Consider the following 12,099-nt stretch of genomic DNA (forward strand, 5'->3'; position numbering starts at 1 on the left):
ATGCTCGGCTCACGAAGCCTCTCGTTGATGCCCGGAAGAGCCAACACGCGGGACACTCACACATGGGACGCCCCTCCGGAATTTCGAGTCGGGGATGATGCGCTGTTCACCGTACTCAGTGACCAGACAGCAAATTGCTGTAGCCATAACTCGAAGCGATTTAAGTCGACACCAAGGCACCTGCCAAAGCAGCTTGGGTAAACGCCACGGACCAAGATGAATACGTCTTGCAACATCGCTTCCTCGAGGTAATGATAATGATTTTGGGTGATCAACTGTCAGTTTGTGAAACAAGCATTGGAAATATTCCGTAGACATGGCAAGATTTATGTTGATCAACCCTCGCTTAGCAGTCGCGTGCTGATATCCTTGACTCCATGTGCTGCAAGCAGTGTCATAATAGTCGACACATGGCGACGAGGATGACAAGACTTTGAGGCCTCATGGCACAAGGTATGGTGCTGTGCAACGTGTTCGACGTATGTCTGCAGCAAGCCCGTTGTTCAGATTGGCTCTTCATAGCTGCGGCTACGTCAAGCGAGAACAAGTGGACATCCCGTGTCGATCGTGTACATCATTGACCTCCTGATCAGGAAAGGGTCTTTGCCTCTCAAAACGTGTACACGTCGATCAACAGCCGTTTTAGTCAAGCAGTTTGACACATCCGTGAACAGGGAAAATGCCTGTGGCTGAATCCGTAATGAAGCTTAAAGGGTCGCCCACTCCAAAGTGGCTTGCTGCAGTCATCATATGAAAGCCCAAATTGAAAAACTTCACCCAAGAACACGAGGCAGATTTAGGCGATCAGGACAAGGTAAGGTGTAGGTCCCGCTTCGGACCTTGCCATGCGACACCAGCAGCATTTTTGAGCAATGAAATGAGCAAACCTCATTCCGCGAATCCGCGCGAAGGCAGTATTCATCAATTCTCATACCGACCGACCGTCCGTGTTTCGCTTGGCTGTACGGCATCGGAAACTGGCCTGATGGGGACACTCGCCGCGCCTACTGAAGTGCATAGTTGGGAGTTTCTGTATTCATTTCGGGCTTCTTTGTTGCCGCTTGCTGCCATGCGGTTAGGAAACACTTGACGAATTTGGCCATTGTCGACCATTTCTGGATAGGTTAATTATTGTTGGTGCGCGGCTTTCCAGCTTTTCACGTGTATAAAGGATATCACCGGTACCTATCCGAAACCCTTATGGAGTTGGATTTTTTTAGCTGCAGGGTTGATTCAGTCGATCTCGGTTATCAGCCTGCAGGGCAGCCCGATTTCAGCCACAGAAGTCAGTATGCATGACGGCTCCTTGGGGCCCGACGTAGCGTTGGGAACGGTTCGTCATCTGCCCCCGCGAGAAGCAACACACCCAGTTCCTAATGAAGTCAAGCTTGCTCTGTTCGTTTGTCTCATTTGGGCATCGCTCTTAGTTGGTCTTTGATCAAACACGAGATGCGACCTTGGTGCAGATTGTCTTCTTGGCTGAGAGTCTCGGCTCTTTGCAGATGAAGTTGGCTGCATTGCTGACATCACACCGAAATGTCTTCATCATCGACCTAGTCAGTACTCGTACCCTCGCAACGCCATCCGGAGAATTTCCCTGGTCAGGGTCGTACTAACCTGGAGATGAGGCAACTCGCGAGCCGCTACTGCAATGCAAGATGCTGTAATCCTTACAGGCGCATTTGGGGCCTTGCCATCTTAGGTAGACGATATAGTGTCCGGCTCAGACGCCGTTCAGAGACAGTCTCGTGTCAGTTTGAAGACAAATCTCCCTTCAAAACTGCCCCGGCACGCACCGGCCATTTGTTCGCGAGGCAGGGTGACGAAGATCCCGATCGATATGGTAGTGATATACAAATAGTCCATGCAATAGCAAAGCATCGGACACGCCGACTGGTGCGCCATGACCAACCTCAAAGGTTCCTGTACAGCGGTATAAACGACGATCAATAACTACCCACAATTTTGGCATGCCCATAATGCAGTTCTACGCAGCTGTTGTGGCAGTTGTTTCTCGAGACAACCAAATGGAATGTGTATGCTTGAGGACCAAAGCGTTCGCCGCCAGCGTTTCGCATTTGTGGTACGTGAAGAACTTGGACGTCTTGCAAATGATCTTTGCAAGCCAGCAAATGGTCCAAGCTGAAATTGATGGCAAGGAAGAGCGGCTCGCTGGTGGTCCTTGGTCATCGGAAGTCCATGCCTCGAAAGATGGCATATTTTGCATGTGATCTGGTCACAGATTACCTCCAGATGGGAATTGTAACGAGGTTGCGCGGACGCGCAGTGGCGCTGGTATGGTAATTGGCACGCCTGAAATCTGGGGATCGATTAGACACTTTACCATGCTGTGTCAGAGCATGTTATGGTAGACCGCGAGGCTATCCGTAAGCCTAAACTGGGAGGTTTCCAGGCTGTTGTGCCTGCATAGCATTAGCTCCACAACCTCACGAACACCTATTGCCTGAAATCCTTTGATGATGTAGGCCTGATGAAACGACAGGCAATTAGAGTATGCTGACCGTCCTGAACAGCCACCTCGGACGGCCACTGTACGCCGACGACCGATGGCAGTCGGCCAAATTTGAATGACGGAAGCGCATTACTTCTCGCCTGCAGAAAACGTAGAAGATCGACGGTCTTGAAGGGGCAGAAGTTGGAACTCGTGGCGTCGAGGATGCCAGAGGATGGCCGCCATGTGACTGACGGGCGGGCTTCCGACAACGTGCTGAAAGCGTGCGCAAAGCGTGCTGACAGGGATAAAAATGTTTGTGGCTGTGTGCCAGTGAACAAAGGGGGCAAATGATGAGCGCAACGGGCGCTTTTAGGCAGAGAGTGATAGGCATCATAGGCATGGCGGAAAGCTCTCTAGGCCCCATCCTAGGCCTGGAGATCTTCTCTTTGGCGGGGCATGATGAGCACATGGTGGGCGTGCCGGCGCCATGCGGTGCGTATCGCTTGAGGGTAGCTCCAAGCGGCCCAAGCTGTCGGCCCTGTCCACGAGTGGAATTGGCAGGATCGTATGACAATCGCCCCAATTTACCTATTAGCCAAAGCCTGTCGTGGATGATATTTCCTCAATTGGGCCTCGACAGCCGGACTTGAGTAGGTTTGCTGTTTAGGGTCCTTGTGGCGCCACGAGGCAAGAGTAATCGACAGTCCTACGGCTTGTCTTTCGCTCGTTTACTTGAGACGATGGGCACGGCGCACGTATGGGGTCGAGCACAGGAGGTACGGCATACGGACGGGTCGGTTGGGGCCTACGACCAGCGTGTTCGTCCCCAAATGGATACATGTTAGTGTTTTTGCTTCTTTCTTCCCTCCTCTTTTGGTGCGTGTTCATTTTGTGGTGTGTAGGAATGTGAGGCGTGAGCGGGTGTATAGACCGTACTTGTACCTGTGAGGGTAGATTGAGGTGCATTGCCGTGAACCGAGATGGAATCTGGATCTGGATTGAAAAAAAAGAAGGGTTCTCGAAGCCCTGTAGTGATGACTGTGGTGGCGGCTGTGGTACGGTTGTGGTTGTATGAACCGCAAAGGGAAAGAGAAAGCGCAGGCGGGCAGTGTGGATGGTGCATTCTCTTGCCATAATACGAGACAAGTCGACCTGTGTCTGTAATAGTGATAACAACTGCTGCCAGTAAAACGTTTACTACCATAGAGTTCTGACGCCAGTGGTGGTCCCTTTTCCCCACGATGGCAGCTACCGCTAAAGGCAATCAGTAATTCAGTTAGGTCTTAGCAGAGCGAAATATGAGGGTACCCGTACCATAGTACCTAGTAATCTCGTGCTGCCCTTGTCCCTGTAAACTGGCCTGTCGAAATGTGCTTGTAGAGTTCCCACGGACCCTCAGGGCCTGAACCCTCGTCTCGTCTGTCTGTGCCCGTTTCTGAATTCCTGTCGTTAACTAAACGCTTTTTGGGTCGCACTCTCCGCTTGGTCAACGGTATGACGCTCTTATTACCGTTTGGGACATTTCCACTGGTTCTTCTGTGTCCTGTTGCTCAGCCACTCTTCCGTCTCTCATCAGATTCTCTTGGTCGGACAGTCCACCACCAATCCACCGGCTCGACAGGCAAAAGCAACGAACATTGGAAAAGGGAAGCGAGAAAGAGTGGGCGTTAGGTTTGGAAGCAGCCAGTGCAGGGCCTCATTCTGATGTCCGAGTCTTCTGGACTCTTGCTTCACCCTGTTTTCCACAATAATAATGAACTACTTCCATCTTCTGTGCTACTAACCTTTTTCTTGCTGGTAGCCGACCAGAACCATTTTATACGAGAGCCTCCAATCGCCGTCTTCTTTTCCCTGGTCATTGGCCTGGGTCCTTCCCAAAGAGAAAGAATAACCACCTGGCACTGTGTGCCACACTATCATTGTGTACGAGCATCTTCTTCTTCACTCGCTACGGTCCAGATGACGGCGTTCGTCCCGCACCCTCCATCTTGATACGCCCTCTGATCCTGGTCTCTCTAGACTGCCGCCAGTCCTGTCACTCTCCGCCTCTCGCTTCGTGGAACGGACCACAGTCCACCAGAGATCTCCACCAAGAACATCAGAGCTTCCCTCATTCCTCGATGAAACGTCCTTGGTTACCCTGCCTATACCCCTACAACTGCGCCTAACCGCTTTTTATTTCTCCGATCCACTTGCTCATTGTAACTACCACTATCATTTTAGCACCTCGACCTGGACTTTGGCAGGCTCCTTCTTGTTGTTATTCTTCCAGTACAAACCCCGGTCATACCCTGTTCTTGTTGTCCCTGCTTCTATCGACACAGATCCGGCTCAACCCTCTGCTCCAACTCAACGTAACCCTCTCCAAGATAGCTTGTGAATCGGTCTAGACTTTCATTACTGGCTCTGTTCCTGGCCCGACCTTCTACTACCTGGACCGACAGGGTTCCCATCTGGCACCGAAGATCTGGCTGAAGCCACGTTCGGAGACCCTGGTAAATGCCGGGCCCTCGCTTCGATCCATAACTATCTGGCTGAGCCCTCCATCTGGTGTGCAACCCTTGGACATCCTCTTCGATCTAAGAATCTTTGAAAGAAACCACCTTCGTCAAAGCTCGAACTGCACGTCATTGACACCATCCCGCAATCAACTCTATTTGTCCAAGTGTTATACAAAAGGCGACCGAGATTCCAGCCTTGAGATCTTGGCCATTTCAAGCACAGGCTATCTATCACGATTGCATGTCCTACAGCATACCGTTCCGTTGCTCCTTCCAACCATTGGGACCGCCGCACTCATGTTATTAGCACCGGGGCCTCCTACGCCAATGCACACCGACTATAAACCTCATGAATATCCGACCTATCATAAACCAACACCGTCCAGATATTCTCCGCCAGAGTCGCCGACTCGCACCTTGTCATCCTTCTTTGAGGACTCGAGGATGAACAACTCTCACCGGGGGTTGCCGTTGCCTGCTGGGTTAAGTCTACCTCCACCGGATCGTGGTCACTCTACAGCTCCTCTTACTCTGGGTCATCTACCTGCTCCTCCCTCACAGTGGACCGGACAGGATGATTCGATGCGAAGTTGGCTCCATGCAAAGGCCGAAGAAGATCGGCGCAAGCAAGAGGAGGAGAAGACCCGTCAGGAGGGACTACGGCTGGACCAGAGGCGCATCGAGCAGAATATGTTGCGCGAATCCCTCCAAGGAGGAGTCCCTCCACCAATGGTACCTCTAATCTTCGCGGGCATAGGAGGAGGGAACCTTCCTAGCCATACGCTGGAATGGGCCCAGCAATACCTCGCTACGTTGAGCATTCAGAACCAGCAACAGCAACAACAAATCCAAGCTCAACATCAGCAGCTCCAGCAAATGTCTCCGGATACTCATCGAGACAGTCGAGCGATACCACCCAATCCCTATGGGGAGTCTCAACCTCCGCAGTCTGCTCAACCTTCACAGGGCTCTATCTCTGCGCAAGGGGGGCCAACGCATGGCCAGAGCCGTAACTCAATATCGTCACAACCACCGGCTACAGCGCTGTCACGGCTGAATACTACAGAGTTTATACCTACGTTGACTACAAACCAATCCCACCGACACTCATTACACCACCCATTGCAGCAGACACAGACGGCTGGAGCAGATCAACCCTCAGGACCGGGGTTGTTCTTCCACCATTGGACGCCGCCCAATCCCTCTTCTGCGAGCAACCAGCCGCCGACTCCGTCGGGAAAGAGCCAGCATGGGTCGCCGTTCTCGCAGAATGCGGGCTCCCACCTGCGGTCAGACTACCAGAATTCGCCAAAGAAGCGCAAAGTGGCCCCCGGACAAGCAGTTTCTGCACCAACGTCGGACCCATTAAACCCCATGTCAACTCGATCCTCTCGAGAACGAGACATGTCTCCGGGACATCGACATCGCCCGTCACGACATTCTCGTCAGAACAGTGATGTCTCAATTCGCGATCATGACATGGGTGGTCGTCATGTTGCTCGCCCTAGCAGTCGACAACAACGCCGGGATGAACTTAGTGGTGGTGGGCCAGGCCCAAGAAGGCAACTGACTAGCTCCTCTACGAGTGGATCAAGCGATGACAATCCGGGTCGATATGAGGGCTTTAAATCTGAAACGCGGTAGGTGCGCCGCCAGGATGGTTCGGAGATGAAGCGCAACCGATTTCGTCACAAGACCTGAGGGCAGGGTGGAGTGGTTGTCGTTTCCCAAAGTGTTTACGGTATCGTTTTGGAGCACCATCGAGACACAGAATTTTGGGCTTGTTCAGTCAGCTCCGGTCTACTGGTGGATTAATGCGGCATTGTCCATGGGGATGGTTAACTGGCTTGCATCTCTATACAGCATCTGGAATGATTTCATGGAGCGGGAAGAAGGTCCTCACAAGCCCCAGTATTGCATACTACTATGTATTCCGGTTGTTGCAGGTCAATCAATATGGGTCATGTCATGCCATGTCACGAAATTCCATTAAGCTTCGGGGGAATGGATCTGTTTGGGTCTTTTCCTTGGAATTGAGCATTCTCGACGGGCGATTACAGTCGCTGGTGAGGCACATCAAAAGTTAGTGGGAAGCATGAAGTGAGATTTGGCGACGGGTCATGTACCCAGAGGCGGACAAAAGCAGTGGAGATGGCGTCAAGTTGACTTTCCTGGGTTTACTGGCTTGTGATATCCCAGCATCCATGACCAGGTGTTTAGATTCTCCGATGGACTCGCGGGGGCCATAGACATGGGTGCAATGCAATCGGATGTCGAGGTCTGTACAATTGACATTTTTGTTCGGAAGTTGCGCCGGGTGACCTCTGGGGTGAACGGGCAAATTTCTGAAACATGAAAGGCATGAGTGCTGGTGGGAAATTGGATCCGCAAAAGCCACGGTATGGCTTGAGCCCACCGAGGAACGCCATGAACACACGCACAGACATCGCTGAAGGTCTGAAACATGATATGGACATCGAATCAGGTCCGTCGTTGTCAGTTTGATCAACAAGGATCGCTGTCACGTTCCCTCGTGGTCCAAGTGCTGTCATGTCATGTCCGCACCGGGCCGCCTCAAAATCAACTTCACCTCAACAGACCTCATCCAGATGGCATGCATGGTGGGATTATTATAGAAATAGAGAAATTCTGTTGCTATAGAGATGGACTGATTGTGTCCTTTGAGCTGTATAGTGAATCAAAATCGTTGTGTTGCAGTCGAAACACAACCCAAGGCATGATTGACGGTGACCTTCTGGCTTGAATTCTTCCTTCGATCGTGAATCGGAGGTGAAACAACGAGAGACGCGTCAAGGGTTCTTGGTACGCGCTCACGTGATGTGATTTGTGATTACATAATCTTCCTTCCTATGATATCAGCGCAGTCGCCGTCCACATGCACTTTCGATCAGTGCTTGACAAATGTGGTGACGACCATTGCGCACTTCAGAAGTGCATGCAGTCATATCCAGCATAAACCTTCCGTGCCAACCTCGTTTTTTGCAAGTTGCAAGAATTGTCGAGGGATGTCAAGCCTGTCTGCCCTTGCCTCGGCTCAATTATCTCTGTTCTTTTGTGCCACCCGGCATCCCCGAGCTGAAGTCCAACAAGCACCTTCCCGCGGCTGAACTCTTCACAATTCGCGTCTCGTCCTACCGCCTCTTGACAAAACATGTGTCAAGAAAGCCTATCAGATGCCCATTCTTGACCTCGCTTTCACCGATCCGTACACTCGGCGCAGGTAACGGCGACCAATAAGACCCAATAGATTCGACCGGAGCGGCATACGCGTCTCCCATGTTGAAGACTTTGGGAAGGACTTCGTATATGCTTGAAGACCTACAACCAAGGGCGCCGATGAAGTGGCTCAATAAGATCCCCGTATTATCCTCGAATGGAAGGCCTCTGGAGAACTAGGGGCCCGTTTCGTCGAAAAGATAGATATGACCAATGGGCACCCGGCTTCCAACATCGGGAAGGATGATCTGGTGCATTGATTCTCCCAGCAGCCAGCCTCAATCCACCTTATCACTGCGGCATCTTCGCCTGGTCATTGCCGATGCCCTCGAGGCTTGCCTCTTGACCACACTGTCGCGCAAAGAGTTTTCGGTTGGCACCAACCAATGTGCATGTCTGATTCAGCTACTTCAGGGATGCGGTTGTTGATATCCAGCCCCGTTCTCTTCCTGCAGGGAATTTTGAGTTCCTCACACACGTTTTGAAGCAGTCACTTCGTTGCTTCATCCCGGATATGACGATTACCTCTTCTAGACTGCCCACTTGGCACCTGATCGATTGACAGTCAAATTTGAATGGTCCGTCTTATTTCTGATGGTTGAAGAGGCTTCATTGTGCGCGCGGATCGACTTATGGGACGATAATGAGCATCAAGAGCCTGATGGGCTGTCGTCGATACCCGGCGACTTAAGCCTCGTATTCGCTTGACGATTGAAGCTATCGAGGATCTCCGTGCGCCTCAATTGAAGTCAAGATACGCTTTGCATACGTCTCCGCAGACGATCGTGACAGACGACAAGGGTCTATAATGCTGTGCATACCGCAGACTATGACTTACATAACCGAGAGTAAACGGGGCTCCGATGCGAAGGTCGTTCCGATCGGGTGGACCCATGGACGTCTCGCCAACTGGGGATAATCGTGGCTGGCTGACCAAAGCTAAAGTCGCAGACGCAAATCCGCATGAGATCAGTTGACAGGTTCTGGTTACAAGATAGTGACTTCCATGATCGCGATGCAATCAGGGAGGATCATTTCTGTGCACGGGCCCTGGAGGGTCTTGTCGAGTGTGCGGCAGGAGTTCAATTGGTTGGGGTTCTGCAATTGGATCGGCCGATGCACATGGACATTTCCCTTGGGATCCAACGTAAACGAGCAGCAATTCTACCCGCAAGTCCCTATATCCATCGATGATCATGGGATGCCTCCAATACTAGGCCTGAACTGGCTCAATGTCGTTCAGCCAGACACCGCAGCAACTCCAAAAAGCTCAAAAGATTCCGCCCGAGTTGAAGATGGCACCTGCTCATGCTGAGCACTGGTCATCAGAGACCTTTTTCCAGCCGTTCTTGCAACCACCAGCGAATTTCCGCAATCGAACAATCTGTTCAGGTATACCGTCACGCTGAAATTGTGTATTTTGCAACAGCGATGCGCGCAAAGTGGTGAAGCACAGATATTCCCGCCGCCCCAGCCTTTGGGGCACACAGCAACTCATCACAACATACCCCTGGCAGCGCTCTGCGGATCACTCTATCACAGGCCAAGACGGGCAGTCTTACGTAGCACAGGAGCGAATCAGGGCGCCCAAAGCGGTCTATGGACGAATTCGGGCAGTCTATTCAGCTCCACTGAGTGCAAGCCCCCTATCCAAGCTCTTGGATACATAAAATGGTTTGCCAATTCCGCAAACTGCGGACAAGCACAGCAGGGACACTCTCTGCCTTTTTGTCTGCATACCTCAATACGAGAGTGAACACCTGGCACGGATCCGGTTCGAGACTCACGCAACTGCGACCATCTCTCAAGTGCCCGAGCAGCCTGAAGTTGGACGCGAACCTACGCTTCCCATGCGTTCAAAGCGGCTATCAGCCACCGCATTTCCTGGAGTGAATAAGCCTCAGCGCTCTCCTCACCTCGAATTGGAAGCCAGGCAGGATAACATTACACTGAAATTCAATACTCGTGAACGTTACGCGCAGCACCTCGAGTTGCGGGTGGGCTACTGCGCAGGCGAGCAGTATGGTCACTTGGATAGCCTAGCCTAGCCAATGTTGAGGAAGAGGACACATTGCTGTCTTTAGTCCACAAAGGTGAAAGAGACCCATATAGCATGAAAGGTATCAACTGGACGACCTCCAACAAGAACACCACTGTGTTGGCCAGCAAAACTCAAGATTCCATGCATCCTCTAGTCCCGCGAACGCGCGTGATGGGACACAAGATATCAGATGGTCATGTTCATATGTGTACGGCAACCTGAATATCTACACCACCCTCCCCAGCAATGCACACCAGGACGAAAAGGTCTCTACATTGATGGTTCGAGATTCGCTTAATGTCCTGAGTGACATCGAATATGACCAGTCTGCTGCGCTATCTTGGATTGACTGGGCGACTTTATCGGCAAGTCTCAGACCCAGTCCAGAAACCGTGTCGAGGTCGTGGGTCTGAGAGACGAATGCAATCTCCGATGCTGCTTCCAGGGCGTTTCGCTCCGCAATGGCGCCTAAGGTCGGTTCGATTGCGCAGAGGAAGCGGTTTGCCAAAGCCAGGAACGTCAAGTACCTCGTTAAGAGGTACCGTCCTCGAGCAGATTCTGTGGAAGAGAGTCCAGTCCTCGTTTCCGAATCACCATCGTTGGATAGGTGCTTTTCCCAGTAGTCCGCCCAGTTTGACAAAGCGTTGATCAAACCTCGAAGACAATTCACCAGCTGGTCCTGTGGTTGCAAACGCTGTTGGGCGACGACCTCCGTGACTTTCCTGAACAAGTCGGGGGCCCGCGCCAATATCATCAACAGTGTAACCGTCGCCTCGGAACGGTCTATGAGGTGCGGACAGCGTAATATGGTTGCTTCAAGCGCTCTTTGCCATTTCGGTTCGCTCAGGAAACAGTCGACGTTGCCGAACGTGGCTTCCAGGATCTGTCACATTGTAAGAGCCGGCCAAGTATACCCGTGCGAGTGCTTACTATCAATTCTGCTGAGATGACCAGGAGATCCTTATCAGTTTCAGTTATGATACGGTCTGGTCCCAGTGCAAGCAGGACGTGAATGCCACCTCGTGCATGCTTGATCCAGCTATGTGCACTGTTGTTGTCCAGTATCTGTCACTCGTCAGCAAGACACTGTACAGCGCTAACATATTGCAGACCTCGAAAAGCAGCAACAACATTGTCGCATACCATGCTGTCCAATCCACAGAGTCTGAGCTGAGAGCAGCATTCAGACTCCGCAGTGCGCGTCCGTAGAGTCTGTCAATCTGCCATCGGGCCAGTCGATCGTTGCTTTCTACCAGACTCAAGCATATGCGTCCAGCAACACAGTTGATGGCATCATCTAGACACTTGCTATGACCATACCGCCGCGGCAACAGGCCCAAAATCGATTCCTGGCCCAGCCTACATGCCTTGACCCACCGTAGTTGGTTGTTGTGTACATCCGCGCTCACAACATGCGTCAGAATTTTGGCTGTGAGGCCAGGCAGCATAAATATGCAGACTTGCTGTGGAAATGATCGCCCATCTGGAGTATAACGCGCCAGAGAAGTGATTCTGGCTTCTGACTTCCACTGCGCCCGCCCAGAAACCACCAATGCTGGAGTTTGATGATGCATGTCGGAATCGGAGCCAGCCTCGGGCGGATCGTCAAGCTGCTGGACATGCGCGGAGTAAGTGTTGTTGGAAGTGTAGTCTTCTTCTTCCGACGCCACCAAGAAGTCAGGTATTTGCAATGCATTGGTCCTTGTTCCAGCATTCTTTTCTCTCCGTGTCGCTGCACCGACCCGCCTGGAGACACTCCGAATGGTGCTATGATCCGACTTGCTCAGGCTGCGATTGCTCGCATCCTGGTTGATGAACTCGAATTGATGCATTTGGCAAGTGATTTGGTAAGTTTTGCGATCAGA

General features: G+C 51.8%; 4 protein-coding genes across 4 annotated transcripts; 2 read left to right on the top strand and 2 right to left on the bottom strand.

Moving 5' to 3' along the window:
* Positions 1-3,149: 3,149 nt before the first annotated feature.
* EDD37DRAFT_616445 (uncharacterized protein) lies at positions 3,150-3,709 on the bottom strand. The gene has a single exon (XM_062815662.1). It carries the CDS (start codon positions 3,657-3,659, stop codon positions 3,297-3,299), a length of 363 nt encoding a protein of 120 aa, XP_062675116.1. The 5' UTR covers positions 3,660-3,709; the 3' UTR covers positions 3,150-3,296.
* Positions 3,710-5,253: 1,544 nt separating this feature from the next.
* EDD37DRAFT_644990 (uncharacterized protein) lies at positions 5,254-6,600 on the top strand (the record flags this gene model as incomplete). The annotated part of the gene is made up of 1 exon (XM_062817579.1): positions 5,254-6,600. One exon carries the CDS (start codon positions 5,254-5,256, stop codon positions 6,598-6,600), a length of 1,347 nt encoding a protein of 448 aa, XP_062675117.1.
* Positions 6,601-6,685: 85 nt separating this feature from the next.
* Positions 6,686-7,108, top strand: EDD37DRAFT_41126 (uncharacterized protein). The gene has a single exon (XM_062812469.1). It carries the CDS (start codon positions 6,771-6,773, stop codon positions 7,041-7,043), a length of 273 nt encoding a protein of 90 aa, XP_062675118.1. The 5' UTR covers positions 6,686-6,770; the 3' UTR covers positions 7,044-7,108.
* A 3,352-nt stretch (positions 7,109-10,460) lies between these two features.
* On the bottom strand, positions 10,461-12,066 carry EDD37DRAFT_644991 (uncharacterized protein; the record flags this gene model as incomplete). Its single annotated transcript, XM_062817580.1, has 3 exons — positions 10,461-11,117; positions 11,165-11,299; positions 11,347-12,066. The coding sequence occupies 3 exons, from the start codon at positions 12,064-12,066 to the stop codon at positions 10,461-10,463; spliced, it is 1,512 nt and encodes a 503-aa protein (XP_062675119.1).
* Between the last annotated feature and the right edge of the window lie 33 nt (positions 12,067-12,099).

Source organism: Exophiala viscosa (genome assembly GCF_022695815.1).
Source record: "Exophiala viscosa unplaced genomic scaffold EDD37scaffold_1, whole genome shotgun sequence".
NCBI classification, from domain to species: domain Eukaryota; kingdom Fungi; phylum Ascomycota; class Eurotiomycetes; order Chaetothyriales; family Herpotrichiellaceae; genus Exophiala; species Exophiala viscosa.

What these genes read in the sequence shown, in the direction of transcription:
- EDD37DRAFT_616445 (XM_062815662.1), bottom strand. Translation starts at nt 3,659, where the DNA reads ATGGTAGTAAACGTTTTACTGGCAGCAGTTGTTATCACTATTACAGAC.
- EDD37DRAFT_41126 (XM_062812469.1), top strand. Translation starts at nt 6,771, where the DNA reads ATGCGGCATTGTCCATGGGGATGGTTAACTGGCTTGCATCTCTATACA.